We start from the raw sequence: 18,916 nt of genomic DNA, 5'->3' as shown, positions 1-18,916 counted from the left end.
GAGTGACTCCACTTAATAAAATTCCCCATAAATAGATTTATTGTAGTGGCTCTCAATACAAAGTTATGTGTTATTTAAATGATAACTTGTTAAGTTGCTTTATGTTTAAACCTTTTCTGGTTTCCCCATGTCCTGGATGGCTGAGAACCTGGTAGGTGAATATCTGGGAAGTATTATAACTTCAACTTAACGCTCAAAGCACCAGGGATTTTATGGAAAAAATATTCAGATATTATTGTGTGGTTTTAAAGGATCTACGTTGAAGACAGTAAGAACTAAATGCATTCCTTCTTTTTTTTCCTGTCAGCTGCTCTGCAAAAAAGCCCCTCTGCTCTCAGCTTCCACTGAGCTGTCAGCTAGTGCTAACGCTCAGCTCTCCTGTTTCAAACTCTTCTTATTAATGTAAGAGTTGAAGGGCTAAATATAATTGAGATATTTTCTATCTTTAACAAAAATAAGCTAAGTCTATCAAAGCAATGTAACCAGCTGTGCAGCAATTTTTAAGTAATATTCAAATTTATTAAATATGACTGAAAATAATCCATCCATCCATTTTCTTACACCCTAGTCCCAAGTGGGGTCAGGATGTGCTGGTGCACATCTCCAGCTGTCAACGGGGCGAGAGGTGAGGTCACCCTGGACAGTTGATTAGTCCATCACAGGGGCAACACAGAGACCGACAGGGCAAACAACCATGCACACACACATTCACAATCACTAAGTAGAATTTAGAGAACCCACTTTACCTGACAGTCATGCTTTTGGACTGTGGGAGGAAGCCGGAGTACCCGGAGAGGATCCACCATGCACAAGGAGAACATGCAAACTCCATGAAGAAAGACGCCGGGCGGTGAATCGGACCCAGGACCTTCTTGCTGCAAGACAACAGTGCTACCAACTGTACAGCCCTGTTTAAGTAATATTCAAAATTATTGAATATGATTGAAAATTATTACTAAGGTAAGGTTGGGGCAGAGATCAACGGAGGAACAGAGAGGCATCATGGGGCCAGGACCGACGGAGGCACAGAGAGGCATCATGGGGCCAGGACCGACGGAGGCACAGAGAGGTGTCTCCATACCAGAACCGACAGAGGCATCTCGATGCCATTGGATGATATTTAATAAACTAGAAAATTCCTGAAGAAATTTAACCGGGGCCTGCCAAAGTGTGCCCGTCGGTTTGGACCCAGCGTTCTGATGCTAAAAAATTAGCATTAATGCTAAAGAAAGCTGCAATGTAATCAATAGCATATGAAGAGTAACAAGCATGTTGACGAACTTGGACTTGCACCAATCACTATGTTAACATATTGAATGGTACATTAGCATTTGGCTAAAGTGCCCTGACCTGAGAGAAAAAGATAATGCAAGGTAATGTTATTGCACCGTGTGCTGCCTTTTGTAAGTTAAGCTGGACCAGCAAGGTTGAAAACCGCACTAGAACGCCCCCTGGTGGAAATTTTGTTATGTTTTGGTCACGCTAAAAAAGAATATAGATCCAAGATGGTGGAACGCAACAGGAATAGTTCATGGATTAAGCTGATTATTATCCTTATACGTTGTGTTTCAGACAAGATTTGCTCGTAAGTATTTGTTAATTGTAAAAACAATAATTGTCTCTTTGTTTTATGTTATGGGCAGGCCCCAATTAGTGAATTTAATGAGAACAACCACATTTTTAGTTCAATATCCTAAAAGAACCCAGAAAAGTTCCATAGTAAATGAATATCGGGCAAGATGGCATCCATGGGACTTTTCAAAAGTCAAAAACACAGCTGACCAAAGAGAACACAAACACTTTAGATTTGCCGGAAATGCGTCTCAGTGTTCCCCTAGGCCCCCAGGGAAATTATTCTGGGGCTCGAAATACCTCTGATTCACTCAACAAGAAAAAGATAGACTGTTTTGGGATTGGCCTAGTCAAAGTGAAAACTTAAATCCAATGCTGGAGCATGACCTCAAACCCAGCCCAAGAGCTGGGAAAAAATTCTCCCAGACTCGTCATCTGTAAAAACAAACAGCGCTGGATAAACCGGGTTTCTTGCTATTAAAAGGCCACTGAACGGAAGTGATTCTGATTCATTTAGATCCTGACCTTCACCTTTCACTCTAATGTCCGCTAGATGGCAGTGCTGTTCAGGGTTTGAACTCAGCTGATTCGTGTTCTTCGGTGTATTTTGAGACGAAATGCTTAGCAGTATAAATTTAGCAAACACTTGTAGATAGATTCAGTCAGGAACTGTTCACGCTTTCACAATATTTATTCGTAATTTTCTGAGATTGTTATAATTCCAGTGTCAGTAGGTTGTAATCCCTCAATAATAGCCAGGGTTGTAAAATAACACACGAAATGAGTATCTTGGAGCGCACCAAGAAACCATTACTGCTACTACCCAATTTCTTGTAAATATGATTTCCGAAGTTCTTGTAATTTAAGCAGAAAATATGATGGCAACTTTATATTGTGTTATATTAAAGTTTACTTATTTTTAGTATAATAAAGTATTTCCATAATTCTTACATTAAATATTAGCACTTTAAATAATATCTATAGAAACAAAAACAAAAAAGAAACTGGATGCATTGTACTAGTAGTACTAATAATATGAAATAATGTTAATAATAATAATAATAATAATAATAATAATAATAATAATAATAATAATAATTTGTTGCGATAAAATGTATGTTTTCTGCTTTACATGTCCACCAGAGCTGATGGGAAGCCCAAATACCTGAGGTGTCCATCAGTCAGTGAATGCAGCACAGACTGCCTGAACTTTCCGACACTGAAAGGTGTGTTAATGTCAGAGCGCTGGCCGTCTCAAAGTTTTGTAGATACCTTGTTTCAGATGACTCCGGACAGCGTCCTCCAGCGCTCAGGTCATAGCAAAACCAAACACCACAGATAAACTTGTGCGCATACTTTACATACCTGTGGCATAGAATTAGTTTCGGGGAAATAACAGTTTAAAAAGAGTATAAAACGAGCAAGACCTCTCCAAAGCACCAGCAGTAGGATTTCGAGAGTTTTCGGAATGATTTCCTCGATTTTACTCCTGGCGACGCTGTGCGTTTTTGCGCAGTTGGACACTTTGGACGCTTTTACGCACGGCTGCCAGTTGCCCTCCGAGTGGCGGCCGCTGAGCGAGGGCTGCCGGGCGGAGCTGGCGGAGATCATCGTGTATGCTCGGGTCCTGGCGATCCACCGGGAGCCGCCGGGCTTCGGAGCTGGCAACGCGCACAACTCGCTGCCCTTCGGCTACGGCTACCTGAGCGCGGAGGAAGGGCTGCTGTACTCGGCGGAGGTGGAGCTGCTGTGCGACCAGGCCTGGGGCAGCATGCTGGAGGTGCCGTCCGGATCTCGGCTCAACCTGACCGGGCTGGGGTACCTGTCCTGCCAGTCCCACACCGTGATGGAAAATTACTCCTACTTCTTCTTCCTCAGGTGCGGCGATTTAAGTCTCGTCTCAGATCAGAACCACAGGATTCTGAATGTCCTCTCGCTCTTGTCTGTCTGGCTCCTCTTAAGGATGGATGAGAACTACAGCATCCTGCCTCATGGTGTGAACTTCCAGGATGCGGTCTTCCCCGACACCGCGGAGAACAGGCGCACCTTCTCCAGCCTTTTCCAGTTTTCCAACTGCAGTCAAGGGAGCCGACCGTTCCACACCTTCAGCCCAGAGTGGGACACCCAGGAGGACAGCAGGGTAAGCGGCTGTGTGTCTAGAGGGCCGCACTCACCTATAGCAACATAGGTGCTATATACAGTATATATCATTCTGCATGTTTTAGCCCACATGCAGAATGAGACATGTGGTGGGGTAGTAAGAAGTCAAGATGAATTGTGCAGCACATTTCAGCAACCAGTTATAGAAACAAATCATGAAAAGAAGTAATAAACATTACATTTTGTCAAATGCCGTCATCAAAATCATCAAACAAATATGCATCAACTATATTGGTCAAGTTATTAAGAGTGAAAGGCAACTCTGAACAGTCTGGATTTAATGGAACTCGGTGTTTCAGATGTTTCACAGTTTTCTAGACGTTGGTTCCAGATTTGTGGTGCAACGAGAAGCAGCTGAATGCTGCTTCTCCTTGTTTGGTTCTGGTTCTGGTTCTAATGCAGAGCAGGACCAGAACCAGAAGACCTGAGAGGTCCGGAAGGTTGATGCAACAACAGATCTTTAATGAGTTTTGGTGCTAAGCCGTTCAGTAATTTATAAACACGCAACAATATTCTATTGTCTCTGTGGAAGAACTTTAGATCTGGGTGACGTTCTCTATGTTCCTGGTTTTAGTGAGGATGTGAGCAGCAGCGTTCTGGATCAGCTGCGGCTGGAGGATTGATTTGTTGGACAGACTTGTGAAGATGTTGTTGCAGTAATCAATGCCACTAACACATGATGAGTTTCTCTAGATCTGGCTGAGACATTAGTCCTCTAATCCTGGAGATGCTCCTCAGGTGCCAGAAGGAAGACTTTGTAACCGTCTTTATGTGCCTCTGAAGGTTCAGCTCACAGTTCATGACTACACCCAGATTTCAGACCTGATCAATAGTTTCAAGCTGACTCTAGATAACACAACCAACCACTCCCATAGTGAAACAGGGTGGTGGCAGCATCATGCTCTACAATTTAAAATCACAGTAAAATGCACAAAGTTTGGGGTTGTCATGTCAAAAAATGTTAAAATCCAAGGTGTTTAAGCTCTTCCTACTGTCCTTCACTCAGGCAGTGGCGACCTCTGCCTCATGGAGGTCAAAGATCAAACCGTTGAGATCCACGACTTTCTAGTGTCAGTGAGAACAGTTTGGGCCGTAGCTGCTATTTTATTCTTCTTCCAGCCGTTACTTGAACACTTGCATCGATTTCAATTTAGAGAGGCCAAATAGTCTAACAGTCATGATTTTGGACTGCGAGAGGAAGCTGGAGTACCAGGAGAGAGCCAATGCACGCACAGGGAGAACAGGAAAACGCTCAGCAAATACATGAGAACGTGTATCTACTCTTTTAAATTAGAAATAAACCCTTTGTTTTTGAATTCTTCTGCGCCTAAAAATTAACCAAAGAATGAAAAAAAAAAAACTAAAACTGCTTCTGTAACTAATGACAGCTAAGCTGAAACCAAACAACATTCAACTGGTAATAACTAATAAAAACTAGCAAACGCACGCTAAAAGCTAATTAGAGCTAACTGAATCACAGGAACAAAAAGTCACAAAAAAAATAGAATGAAAAATGTAAAACTATTCCAGCCCTGGTGGTGTGTTGGTCTGCTGAACAACATGGCAACCGTCAGTAAAAGACTGAAGACTTTCCATTTCACTTCTCAAATGTGTCCAATGAACTCCCGTCCACACACACACACAGCCCCACACACTGTAGTCTTCACAGCTGATGTCACAGAAAAGATCTTCTCTTCTAGATTATTTGGTCTATATATGTGTGTGTGTGTGTGTGTGTGTGTGTGTGTGTGTGTGTGTGTGTGTGTGTGTGTGTGTGTGTGCGTGTTTGGATGAAGAACGATAAGAAAGAACAAAGAGGGATGAGTGGGAAGAAAAATCCAGACCAGCAGGGAGGCATTTCTGCTCTGCTTCTGTACTCCTTTCCTTCATTACCCCAACACACACACACACACGCGCGCCTACACGCACACACATTCTCGCTGTGTACTTTGTAAACTTCAGTGTTTCACTACTGAGAGAAACAGGCAGCCCTCTGAGCATTCTCATAAAATGTTAATGTGAGTCTGACAAGTCTTAAAGGCGCGAACACGGCTGTTAGAGCCCGAGTTTTCCCTGACAATAAACTATTAACGCTCTTTTAAAGGAATATTTATGCAGTTTAACGCTGTGCTGCTGTTGCCACGGCTGTAAAATAGAGACAGAGAGCGAGAGAGAGAAAAAACAAAACATGAAAAGGCGGATCTGACTGCTACTGATAAGACGAGGCTTTGACCAAAAGTTAATTAAAGGCTTGGCAGGAAGCCTCCTCTGTCCATCTGGTTCCCACGCACCTGAAACGAGGAGCAAACCCCTTCCCTGATCTAATCTTAGGGGAATTTTCTTTGTTTTTAAACCACAGTTGAAGAAGATGTCGTAGCATCAAAGCCCTTGCGATCGTGATAACATCAAGTATGTAAGTGTGAGATCTTGAAATCTTGAACTGTTTTACCAAGAATTGAACAAAAAAAAAATAAAGAAGCCTTTCTTTTCACCTGGCTCTCCTCCACATCCCCAAAGCAGAACAGCTGTTTGGTCTTGCCTTGCCTTTGGGTCATGGTCTCTACATGTGAAGGCTCGTCCTCAGAATGAGCACAGCCTCTAACCCCTGACCTATGACCTTCTTCAAAGCAGAATAAAGGAGCACATCACCAAGCGTCTTGTGAACGCCTACTGATTTGGTGGCGTAGCTTTGGCGCACGGGTCATTCAGACCGAAAACGTCACACAGTCTGTGTTGATGATATTATAGTTGACATTTAAGCTGCTGTCACAATGTTTACCACCACCAGGGTGTGAATGTGTGACCAGCTGGAGCCATCTGGACTAGAAAACAGCGCTACAGAAGTACAAGTCAGTAACCATTTAATGTAATCCTGGTTGTTTAGTGTGCGCGCATTGGGATCAATAGTGTGGAATTAATTGTTTTTCCTGTGAATATTCACCTTTTGTTCAGATTTAAGAATCAGCTAACCATCTGGGAGTGGAATTCCATTCCTGCGTCTCTACTCCCCCAACTGGTCTGATGACTGTTAGCTGAGTTAATCAGAAATTAGGTCATGCTGTCAGTTTCACTTTCAGTTTCAGGCACCTGGCATCACAACGTGAGGGAATCTTCATCGGCACAGACAGAGCACTTGCATAGTTTTTCCATGAGGTTCATTCATTTTACTTTTGAGTCATTGCCGTGATATGATTGAAAGTAGGTTTTTTTTTTATTATTTATGAAGCTTAGTGATGGAGTGAACACAAGTTGTGCTTGAAATGAAAAGTTCTGAATGATAGCCTCCAGAACTTGTTACCGCAGCAACCTGACTTTAGGTTAGCAAAAGGTATACATCAGCTTTGGTTAATTTGCGGTAGTTTGCTGTAGTTAATGTGACTCTGAACAGCAAATTCCTGTAAGCATTTAAAAACTTGGGTTGGGTCATGATGTTAGCCCCTAGGAAGCAATTTAAAACACTAGGTTTTTTTTTGTTGTTTTCCTAAATTAATTTGGGAAAACTACTTACTTTACATGAACCTGAAGATAATTAGTGCTGAAGTGTGTCTTTACATGTTCTCTAAAGAGTGTTTATCCAGATGATACCCAGCAGCAGGAGGGTAACACTCGGATGTTTTCACAGATGGTGTGTGTGGGTGTGTGTGTGTGTGTGTGCTCTGAAGGTATCACACTGAGGGCCTTGATATTAGCAGATCCCAGCTCGACACGTACCTCAGTTTTAAAATCACATGTGCACATAAACATTGTGCATGTGTTCAATTGTAGAGCAGCCAGGCGCGTGCACAGATACATGCTATAGATCCACACTGACTGAAAGTTTAAGATGTCTGAAAACTCGTCCCACATTTTCTATGCTTTTCTTGTGCCAGGATCACTTTAGGATTGGTCGGGTATACGGTTCAGTCAAACCTGGACTGGAATATTCTACCGTTGATACAGATTCTGTATGATTTGTGAAACCTGTTAGCTTTTTCTGCCACCCAGTTCTGTTGTTAACAGCCCAAGTTAAAGAGCTGGAGTCAGTTCTCACAAGACATTGGCTTTTTCTAATACATCAGACAAAGCCAATGTCTAATTTATTTCTGACCACATGTAACGTTCGACACCACTGTGCCCTTTAGGGAGTGTGAACACAACAGAAAGAGCAAAGTAACCAGAGTACATTACATATTTATCTTCTTGTGTACGCACTCACCAGACAGTAGGCTGAACTTAGGCATGCAGTCTAATTGGCCATATGCTAAGATCGTGGGCAGGCAAGCATCTGCACACGTCAAGTCATGGGAATGTGATACAATAGTGTGTGTGTGTGTGTGTGTGTTGTTTCAGGCATGTTGCTAATTGCAACAGACCTACTGATAGTAGAAGACCTTGAAGATTCTACAGTGCTCTGATCTCAGATCCAAGAAGATTATAATAATGAAAACAAAGTTCACATGAAATTCCATGAAGCTTACACAATTATTATCACAAAACCAAATGGCGTTTGGCTACCATTGGCTCACACACAGGCAGTGACCAGCGAATGACTAGTGTAAGTTCAGAGCAAGTGATCACAAGTAAGCCAATTCTAAGAAATTGAATTGAGTCAGAATCAGCTTTATTCGCCACATTTGTCCACACAAACAAAGAATTTGACTTGGATTCTACTTTGCTCTTGTTGGAGACATTTGAAATATAAATAGACACAAAAGGGAAAGTAGATACTCATGGTGTTGATGTGACAGCTCGTTTTTTTCCAAACAGTGCTTCATCACCAGCTTGGCCGTTGCCTTCCAACGCATTTATGCTCAATACTCTGTTTTAGAATTAAACTCTGCCTATGGTTGTAGTTTGGCAATGGCAGCGGAGGAAGTGAATGAAGCCATTCAGTCTACGTTGGGAGCCTTTCCAAATAACGAGCAGTTAAAAGTCGGAAGAAAGGGAATGTTTAAGACATTTTGCTACTGACAAAGATGTCGTCTAGCTCAAGACTTCTCTTGTCGCAGTGGGGGACGGTTGTTTGTATCGTACACAATTTCCAGTAAGCGTCATCAAGCTGGCTCTATACATACATCACGACCAAACATTAGCAATGGGGCACAATCAGATCCAATCGTTTAATACTTCAACAGAGGCCACGCCTCCAGCAGGCAATCATTCGAGGGTCGAGGGTCCAGACCCTCTAAACGAAGCAAAACTTAGAACAAGGAGCTGATTTTCACCAGACTATCACATCACCGAACTGAAAGTAAAAGCCTACACAGTTGGGGTCCAGGATGCGTGGGGTCTGCAGACATGTTAGCTGTCCTTTTCCTTACCCTAGACCTTTACAAGTCTTGAATGGAGGGAAAGTCAGCCCCGATGAGCGTCTCTGCAGTCCTAATTGTCCGTTGTAACCTGGACTTGTCTTGTGGATGAGCCAAACCACACAGTGTGGTAGATGACCAGCAGCTCCTGTGACAGGTTGTGCTCCTTACGTCAGAGGTCCCTCAAATCCAGGCCTCAAGGGTGTTCTGGAACTTTTAGGTGTGTCCCTGATTCAACACGCCTCAATCAATTGGCTAAGTTACCTCCTCAGTGCTGTCAAGTTGTTCAGACTCCTGCTAATGACCTGATTATTTGATCCAGGCGTGTTGAAGCAGAGGCATGTCTGCAGGACACTGGCCCTCCAGGTCTGGATTTGAGGATCCCTGCCTTACGTGGTTGCAGGAAGTCCAGCTTCTTCTTCTGAACAGAATCTGTATGTGAGGACCATCAGAGGTCACAAGAAAGGGTTGTTCCTAGGAACCAGCAGTGATACACAGCAGACACGTTGTTGTTGAGGATGGTGAGGGACTTAGACAAGGACGTTTTCCTGTTCTTCTGATGCTTTAGGAGGCTGATTACATCTTCATCATAGATCTTAAGTCTAGGCAGGGGGTGTAAAGAGAGGAAGATTGGTAGGAGGTTTTTCTTTTGAAAAAACGTATTGCTCCCCAAATATCTTGTTAAAATGTTATTCCATTTGTGTGAGCTCTGTATTGTGCGTCATGTCTCATTGGTTGATACCTTTTTAAAGTAGGTTTTGAAGGGTTTGGGATGTCACCAACTGAGATGAAAATCTAGGGCATCCCAGGAAAGGATGAGGTTGTTAGACTAACAACCAGATCTACTCTATAAACTGGGAACAGGTTGCATGTGTAGATAAATAATAGGACCCTAAGTTCCTATTTTCTTTCCTCCTCACGTAGCAGAACCTGATGTTGTGACAGCTGTTAGTTGCAGCGGTTCGGTTTCACTGCTAGAAAACACAAAAAGGCACCACTCTGTTTTCCTCTCTTCTTGCTCCAGCTGCTGTGCTCCTCGGTGCAGCTGGCCCTGTTCGAGGAGGAGGAGCGCGGCCGGAGGCTGCAGGAGCGCCTGGCCTCGGCCGAGAGGAGGAACCGGCAGCTGAAGGAGCGCGTTGGCAAGGTGAAGCGCTCCCTGAGAAACGCCCGCAAGGCCGCACGCAAGGCGGAGCAGGAGGCACGGGAGCTGCAGGAGAAACTGAGGGCAGCCGAGAGGCGGGCGGGGCGTCACCTCAATGCAGTGACGCAGGAGGAGCCGTCACTTGGGGCCTTCACAGGTGCAGCGATACGGGAGAGGATGCAGCTTTGATTTTTAAAAAAAAATTTTATTATCTTCTAAATGGACCTAAAACTTGCTGTGGAGATGGAGAGACTGCTGGACAGTCTTTCTGCCAGGGACAAATACCTTTTCTGAATGAATTACTCCAAATGTTAAAGTATTCGTCCAGATAATTTTCTTGTAAATAAACTTCAAACTTCACATGACTCAAATCTAGTCAAAGTTTATTTTCGCAGCTTCTCCTCTGTGAGCATAGAGGATGTGCTTCCTGATGCCCAACAACAATTCTTATCTTGATCAATCCTTTGGCTATGATCACGACTCACAAATATAAAAAATGCTTCTTTTCATCTCTTTGTCTCTGATTGCTAATTGCGTTGCATCGGGGTACTTCTTTGTTCTTTTTGTCTTCCAAGATGGCGGACAGGAAGTTATGTTGCGTTCCATTTGTAGTTGGAAATTACAACTTCCCGAGTCGGATAAATCAACTGAAATGCTTCCTGAATTCAGACTTCCCACTCAGAATGTGGGAGAAACTCCAACTACCCCCAGATAGGACGTTTAAGTTCCGACTTCTCGTTTCAAAATGGCCGCTTCTCGCATCGACAACACTAACGATGTTGAAATCCTGACTTCTCGGCTGGAAGTGACGTCAAACCCAGCTCCGCGTTTTGATGTAAATAGGGCGTAGCATTAGCTGACATGCTACGGCGAGCACAAAGCTACGTTCTGACAACATGTCACCTGAAACATGTATCCTGACATCATGTAAAGCATTTCTAAGGATGTGCTGACCCGACACATTCAGCTACGGTCTTCAATGAACTCATATCTTGCTCCTGTTGCTGATGTTTTCATGCTAGGAGTTTGCTAACGCTAGCAGGTTTCCTCTCTGTTTTAAGATGACTTGATAAATTGTCTCATAGGAATATTTTTGTGACACTTACAAATAAAGTTGCTCTATAAAGTAAGCACCTTGCTTTAAATATTAAAAAATGGATTGTTTGAATGGTTGCCATGGGAGATTGAAGGATTTCTCAAAACGAATCAAGGCAACACTCCAGGTATGTTTTTGATGGTGGTATAACTTCATAACATGATAAAAAGCTAATAAAAAAAGATGCTATTTTTTAACACAACACTGATTACTTAACATCATGTCAACTTTTGTAGACTTATTTGTTTTTTAGCTAAACTACCAGAAATAAATGCCATGTAAAAGTGAAAAAAACCCAACATACAATTTCATACAGATGAGAACTGTTTTGAACATGTTTAAATATAATATTTTAAATATTACCAAAATCTGGGTCAATGGAACAGTGAAAAACTAATGAGGCACAAACACAGAGGGATTGAAGAGGCTGATCAGAGACACCGTAGTAAAAAAAAACAGAGACATTTTCTGCAGGTATTTCAAAGGAAAATAACAGAAACTAGAGAACATCAGTTGATGTTCCTGACCCCACTATGGTAGAAAATGGACGGATGGATGGAAGTGCTGTCGGATTTTGTTGAAAACTTTTTTCTCCTTCACTTAAATGTACATTTGTAGACTTAATATCAAGTGGGATCGTTTCCTTAAAGCTTTTGACGCAGCTTTATCAGTGCTAGCGCTAAGTGTACAGTGAGAATCTGTAACAAGTTGTAGGTGTACTAAAAGAATAACACCTTGAACAAGGGAAAGATTCCTCAACACATGCTATCAGTGGTGTTATTTAAAAATAAAACAATATTTAAGTCAGGCTCTGTCAAGCTAATATAAAAAGCTGCTTTTAGACTACTCCATTTATTAAAAGGAAATAAGTTACGCTAAACTTGGCTGTATGTAAAAATACCCTCTTCATGCTATAATCAACTGTCTCTCCTTTGCTAAACGGACAAAAGAAAGCGGGAAAAAAATGAGCAAAGACCCAGGCAAAAAATGTTCAGTGTTTTATTTAAAAACTATAAACAGTCACCAAAGTAAATAAAGCCAATCTCTAACAGACTGTTAGGTCTATGTATAGTCACACATCCTACTGACACCGCAGAAATGAAGATTAGACTTAGAGACTTAGACTGACTTTATTGTCATTTTGCATGCACAGGGTGTATACAGAACGAAATTTCGTTGCATACGGCTCAGGACAATGTTTTGAGCTTTCAATGTTGTGAGGTTACTCCAGAATAAAATAAAATACAGTATAAAATATGAATATAAATATAAATATAAAATATAAAGTGCAGGACTGACAGTAGAAAGGAAGTTATTTAGGTCTGTACATGTGCAAGGTATGAAGTGGAGACCAGATTTTAAGTGCAGTCCAGTTAAGAGTTCAGCAGTCTGATGGCAAGTGGGAAAAAGCTGTTTCAGAACCTGGTGGACCTGCACCGGACGCTGCGGAACCTCTTTCCAGAGGGCAGCAGGGAGAACAGTCCATGGTGGGGGTGTGAGGGGTCACTGACGATGTTTCGGCCTCGGGACACGCAGCGCTGGGATGAAATGTCCTGAATGGAGGGAAGGGGGGCCCCGATGATCCTTTCTGCTGTCCGCACCACTCTCCTCACGTTCTTCCAGTCGGAGGCGCTGCAGCCTCCACACCACACAGAGAGGCAGCTGGTCAGAATGCTCTCTATGGTGCTTCTGTAGAACGTCTTGAGGATGGGCGGGGGCAGGTGTGCTCTTCTCATCCTCCGCAGGAAATACAAACGTTTCTGTGCCCTCTTGACCAGAGACGTGGTGTTCACAGTCCAGGTGAGGTCGTTAGTGATGTGCACCCCCAGGAATTTGGTGCTGCTGACCACCTCCACAGCCGAGCTGTTGATGAGCAGTGGAGCGTGGCTGGGCCGGTTCTTCCTGAAGTCGACGATCATCTCCTTCGTCTTGTCAACGTTCAGGATCAGGCTGTTGTCTCTGCACCAGTCCACCAGCTGCTCCACCTCCTCTCTGTAGTCCAGGTCGTTGTCGTCTCTGATGAGGCCCACCACCGTTGTATCGTCCGCAAACTTCACGATGTGGTTGGTGGCGAACCTGGGGACGCAGTCGTGTGTCATCAGAGTGAACAGCAGAGGGCTCAGGACGCAGCCCTGAGGGGAGCCTGTGCTGAGGGTGATGACATCGGAGGTGTGTTGTCCGATCCGGACTGACTGAGGTCTGTCGGTGAGGAAGTCTAGCAGCCAGTTGCGCAGGGGGGTGCTGAAGCCCAGATGTCCCAGTTTTCCTGCCAGATGCTGTGGGATGATTGTGTTGAATGCTGAGCTGAAGTCCAGGAACAACATCCGCACATGAGTGTTCTTCTCCTCCAGGTGAGCCAGGCTCAGGTGTAGGGTGGAGGACATAGCATCCTCAGTGGAGCGGTTTCGGCGGTAGGCAAACTGGAACGGGTCGAATGTGGAGGGGAGTCTGGACATGATGTGTTCTTTTACCAGCCTTTCAAAGCACTTCATCATGATGGGAGTCAGTGCCACAGGCCGGTAATCGTTGAAAGAGGTGACTTGAGGTTTCTTTGGCACCGGAATGATGGATGGGGTCGCCCCGGTCAGATGCTAATACGAGGAGACCCAACCTGGGATCTCGGGATTTTAAACAGGATTTTCTGTGTCTCCTCAGTCCTCTCTCCTGATTGGTCCAATCCTGTTGTCTTATCTCGGTAATGCTGGAGAATCATCACATGATCAGACACACATTCCTTCATTTCTGTCTAAATAACAGATGAATGAAGGAGACTTTCTGATCAAGTCATCATCATGTCCTCACCGTTTCCACAATCTTTTACAACCAGTAGATTAGCAGGTGGAGCAGGTCTTCTGCTTTAATTGCTGGTCAACTCAAGTCATGCGACATGAGTTGATGTAGAAATTAAATAAAGAGAAAATACAACAGAGTTAAAAAGAAAAATTTACAAAGAGAGCAGATAGAAACCGTTTTTAAAGCTCAACTCTCTGCAGCAATATCTGAAATGTTTAGTTATGTAGAAAGATATAAATGTTCTTACTTTTTTTTGTGAACTGGGTTCTCTTATCTTCCTCCACCTAACTGATGGTGTTGAAGGTGGAGGTTTACAGACTCGGGAGATCCAACCTGGGATGATCAGACACATTATTGATCTGCAGAATCTGAACCAGAGGTCAAAAGTCAGCTCTGGGTTTTCTATGCTTCTAAAATTCTTTAATATTCAACATCTGACCCATGAACAGGTAAATTCACCAGCATAATATTCTATGGCAATGCTTGGTTTGTTATTGAAGGACCTACTTCACATGATCAGTGTCTCTTTATTCTGCATCACGTCCTCAGATGTCCCTCTGTTGTATCAGGAAACTCTTCTTCATTAAATCTCTGGAATGTCAGCAGGATCTTCTGTCTTCTCTCTCCTGATTGGTCCAGCGCTGCTGTCTTGTTTCAGTCATGCTAGTGAACCAACACGTGATCAGATACACATTTCTTAATTTATATCTAAACAGATGATTGAATCAAACCTTCTGATCAAGTCATCATCATGTCCTCACCTTCTCCACAACCTGTTACAACCAGTCAATCAGCAGATATAGTAGATCTTCTGCCTTAATTGTTGTTCAACTCAAGTCATGTGACATGAGTTGATGTAGAAAAGACAACAGGGTTAGAGAGAATGGACAGAAGAAAGAACAGTTTTGAAATTTGACCGCTGTTTCATCCATATTTAAAATTGTTAGCTGGATAAAAATAAGTTTTCTTACTTTTTTTCTCAACTGGGTTCTCTTATCTTCCTCCTCCTGACTGGTGGAGTTGAAGGTGGAGGTTTACAGGCTGAGGAGACCCAACCTGGGATGATCAGGGACATTATTGATCTGTAACGTCTGAATCTGGGATCATGTTTTCTATAATGTTTCTAAAATTATTTAATATTCAATGTCTGACCGAAGAAGGACCTACTTCACATGATCTGTGTCTCTTTATTCTGTCCTCAGGCGTCCTCCTGTTCCATCAGGAAACTTCTTCTCGGGAGTTTCGGCAGGATTTCCTGTGTCTCCTCAGTCCTCTCTCCTGATTGGTCCAATCCTGTTGTCTTATCTCAGTAATGTTGGAGAATCATCACATGATCAGACACACATTCCTTCATTTCTGTCTAAATAACAGATGAATGAAGGAGACTTTCTGATCAAGTCATCATCATGTCCTCACCGTTTCCACAATCTTTTACAACCAGTAGATTAGCAGATATAGCAGGTCTTCTGCTTTAATTGCTGGTCAACTCAAGTCATGTGACATGAGTTGATGTAGAATTGAAATAAAGAGAAAATACAACAGAGTTAAAAAATGTTAAAGCTCAACTCTCTGCAGCAATATCTGAAATGTTCAGCTATATTGAAAGATACAAATGTTCTTACTTTTTTTGTCAACTGGGTTCTCTTATCTTCCTTCACTTGACTGGTGGTGTTGAAGGTGGAGGTTTACAGGCTCGGGAGATCCAACCTGGGATGATCAGACACATTATTGATCTGCAAAGTTTAAATCTGACATCAGAAATCAGCTCTGGGTTTTCTTTGAGGGTTCCGTGGGTAGTGTAGTTGTGTTGCGTTCGAAAGGTTTTAGGTTTGATTCCAGCTTCCTCCTGCCACATGTTGATGTGCCCCAGGCAAGGCACTTAACCTACCAAAGTGCCTACCGATCGGTGTATAAATGTGTGTGCGTTAATGAGTGTAAATAGGTGAATGTGACTCTAGTGTAAATCGTTCTGAGTGGTCAAAATGATTGGAAAAGCGTTATATAAGTTCAGTCCATTTACTGTTTCTAAAATTCCTTAAAATTCAACGTCTGACCCGTGAACAGGAGAATTTTCAACATAATCTTCTATGGCAAAGCTTGATTTGTTATTGAAGGACCTACTTCACATTATCTGTGTCTCTTTATTCTGTGTCCTGTCCTCCTGTTCCACCAGGAAACAACTTCTCTGGGTTTCCAGCAGGATTTTCTTCGTCTCCTCTGTCCTCTGTGTCTTCTCTCCCCTGATTGGTCCAGGGCTGTTGTCTTGTTTGAGTCATGCAAGTGAACCAACACATGATCAGACACACATTCCTTCATTTCTAAATAATTCTAAATAACAGATTCAGACTTTCTGATCAAGTCATAATCATGTCCTCACCATTTATAAAACTGAATGTAACCTTTACATCAGTAGGTCCTCTGCTCTATTCCTGATCGTCCTTCTGTCATCAGGGCCCGGCTGTTATGAAAAGACTCGCTTTCTAAATTACCAATTGTGAATTTCTATTAATATTTTCATTTAGCAAAGCTGATGGTCCCGAACACCAGCCAGAGGCAAGCAAGTGTCATGTGAATGTAGAATGCGAAAACTTACCAACAGTATGAAAAACAAGAAGGAAACCAGGAGGACGGGAACCACATGGACAGCGACGAAAGAATCCAGCGATGATCGGCTAAAACCTGAACGATTAAAACTGGGAGACTGGATTAGTGGAGGAACAGGTGAGAACAATTTACAATATTAGAGATCACCGTGTGGCGAAGCCCCACTATGACACCCTGGAACATGGGAGAGTAGAGAGGAAAACACAAAGAGCGAAACAGAAAACTCAAGTGACAGATAGATCTCAAAGTCCTCAAAACAGAAACAGAACCACAAAGAGAATCATGGAAGAAGCAGTCTCACTGCGAGCTGCTCTGTCTGGGACTGATACTTACCTTTTGCCCTGTGTGTTCAAATTTAAAACCGATGTTTCGACCCGTTTATACTACAGCACAACCAGTTATATTGTGTCCCCATCCGTTTTTTCATGTCTTAAAAATTAGAAGGTGACAGAAACGTTGATTGAATTTTAAATAGTTTAATTTGCAGCCGTGTTGTCGCAATTGTATTGTTTCCAGTGTTCCGAGCTGTGTTGTCTCAATTCTTTTGATGTTTAATTTTCACTCAGCAAGATTGTTTTAGATTTAGTTTTAATCCTGAAGCGTTGTCTCGATACTTTTAGCATTTATTGTTTATGCACCAGCGATGTCCGACTCCTTTTAGCGTTTTTTGTTTATGCAGCAGCGATGTCCGACTCCTTTTAGCGTTTTTTGTTTATGCAGCAGCGATGTCCGACTCCTTTTAGTGTTTTTTGTTTATGCAGCAGCGATGTCCGACTCCTTTTAGTGTTTTTTGTTCAGAAATATGGTCTCATTCCTCAGAATTTTGCATTTGTCTCCTCCAGCATTGAGTCATTATTTGATTAAACAGCAAAAAAGTCTGCATTGCCTGTCCAGCCAAAATCCTTACCATCTAAAATACAAAATCCAGCAGCGGGATAAAGAAAAGCCCCGGTGCAAGACGCTACCTAAGGCATCCTCAGTCCTGCCAGAATACTTAACATCTAAAATACAAACTCTAGCAGCGGGATAAAGAAAAGCCCCGGTGCAAGACGCTACCTAAGGCATCCTCAGTCCTGCCAGAATTCTTTACATCTAAAATACAAAATCTACCAGCGGGATAAAGAAAAGCCCTGGTGCAAGACGCAACCTAAGGCATCCTCAGTCCTGGTAGAAAGCCATTGGCTTTAATAAAACAATAGCGAAGTGATGATGTCCTAATGTGACTTCCATTAGTTACCAGGTACCAGGTAGGCATTCAGTTTTTCAAGATCCCAATCTAATCAGAGTCACTAGACAAGTTGTAGTGAGGTCTAAACCAAACATGTCTGGATCTCTCTCTTCCTGTAATTCCGTCAGATGTTGAAGGTATTGGGTCCTCTTCTATGTCCTCGTTAGACCACATCCAGGAAGTCAAGTTACAGGGTGAAAAAAGTGGTTCTCTGGAGTATGTTGATGGTGAGAGACAAAGACTAAGGACAGGGGAAGAACAGAAGACTGGTGACAAAATGGGATCCTCCGAGTTTGTCGTTGAATTGTGACCGAATATAATGGATGTCAGACTGCGATCCTCAGATTCCATTTTAGGTGAAGGACTGAAGTCACAGGGTGACAAAATGGGATCCTCCGAGTTTGTCGTTGAATTGTGACCGAATATAATGGATGTCAGACTGTGATCCTCAGATTCCATTTTAGGTGAAGGACTGAAGTCACAGGGTGACAAAATGGGATCCTCCAAGTATGTCATTGATGTGGGACCGAATATAACGGATGACAGACTGGGATCCTCAGATTCCATTTTAGGTGAAGGACTGAAGTCATAGGGTGACAAAATGGGATCATCCAAGTCACCATACAATGAGGAGGAACTGAAGACAGGGGATGGCAGACAAGAATCATCATGCACCATCCCTCCTGAGGGACTGAGAACAGGGGATGACAGAATGGGATCTTCCTGGTCTGTGTTTTGGTAAGCAATGAACACAGGGGTTGACTGAATGGGCTTGTCCTCCTCTTCATCATTGCTGTCTCTGGATCTCTTGGCAGGGATCTCCTCTTCACCATCAACCCTGTCCCTGGTTCTCTTGGAGGGGAGGTCATCTTCAACTTGATTCTCCCTGGTACGTTTGGCAGAGGGCTCCTCTTCACCATCACCACTTTCCCGGGTCCTCTTGGCAGGGAGCTCCTCTTCAGCAATGCTGTCCCTAGGTTTCTTGGCAGGGAGCTCCTCTTCATCACCACTGTCCCTGGTCCTCTTGGTGGGGA

At 43.1% G+C, this 18,916-nt stretch overlaps 1 protein-coding gene and 1 long non-coding RNA gene across 3 annotated transcripts; one reads left to right on the top strand and one right to left on the bottom strand.

Annotated features, from left to right (window-relative positions):
• Positions 1-2,679: 2,679 nt before the first annotated feature.
• On the top strand, positions 2,680-10,670 carry ccdc3 (coiled-coil domain containing 3). Of its 2 annotated transcripts, XM_005808043.2 has the most exons (3): positions 2,680-3,450; positions 3,535-3,712; positions 10,045-10,670. In XM_005808043.2, the coding sequence occupies exons 1-3, from the start codon at positions 3,041-3,043 to the stop codon at positions 10,348-10,350; spliced, it is 894 nt and encodes a 297-aa protein (XP_005808100.1). In that variant the 5' UTR covers positions 2,680-3,040; the 3' UTR covers positions 10,351-10,670. The 2 variants fall into 2 exon arrangements, with proteins under 2 accessions (XP_005808100.1, XP_023205666.1); XM_023349898.1 differs by having other exon boundaries at positions 2,680-3,712.
• Positions 10,671-14,297: 3,627 nt separating this feature from the next.
• On the bottom strand, positions 14,298-14,892 carry LOC111611776. Its single transcript, XR_002754215.1, has 3 exons — positions 14,812-14,892; positions 14,558-14,713; positions 14,298-14,383 (listed from the first exon to the last, which is right to left on the bottom strand). It is a non-coding gene; the product is annotated as an uncharacterized LOC111611776 (long non-coding RNA).
• Between the last annotated feature and the right edge of the window lie 4,024 nt (positions 14,893-18,916).

This window comes from Xiphophorus maculatus, chromosome 17 (genome assembly GCF_002775205.1).
Source record: "Xiphophorus maculatus strain JP 163 A chromosome 17, X_maculatus-5.0-male, whole genome shotgun sequence".
NCBI classification, from domain to species: Eukaryota; Metazoa; Chordata; class Actinopteri; order Cyprinodontiformes; family Poeciliidae; genus Xiphophorus; species Xiphophorus maculatus.
Note: the sequence above shows the minus strand (reverse complement) of the source record. Positions and strands in the feature narration are given on the sequence as shown.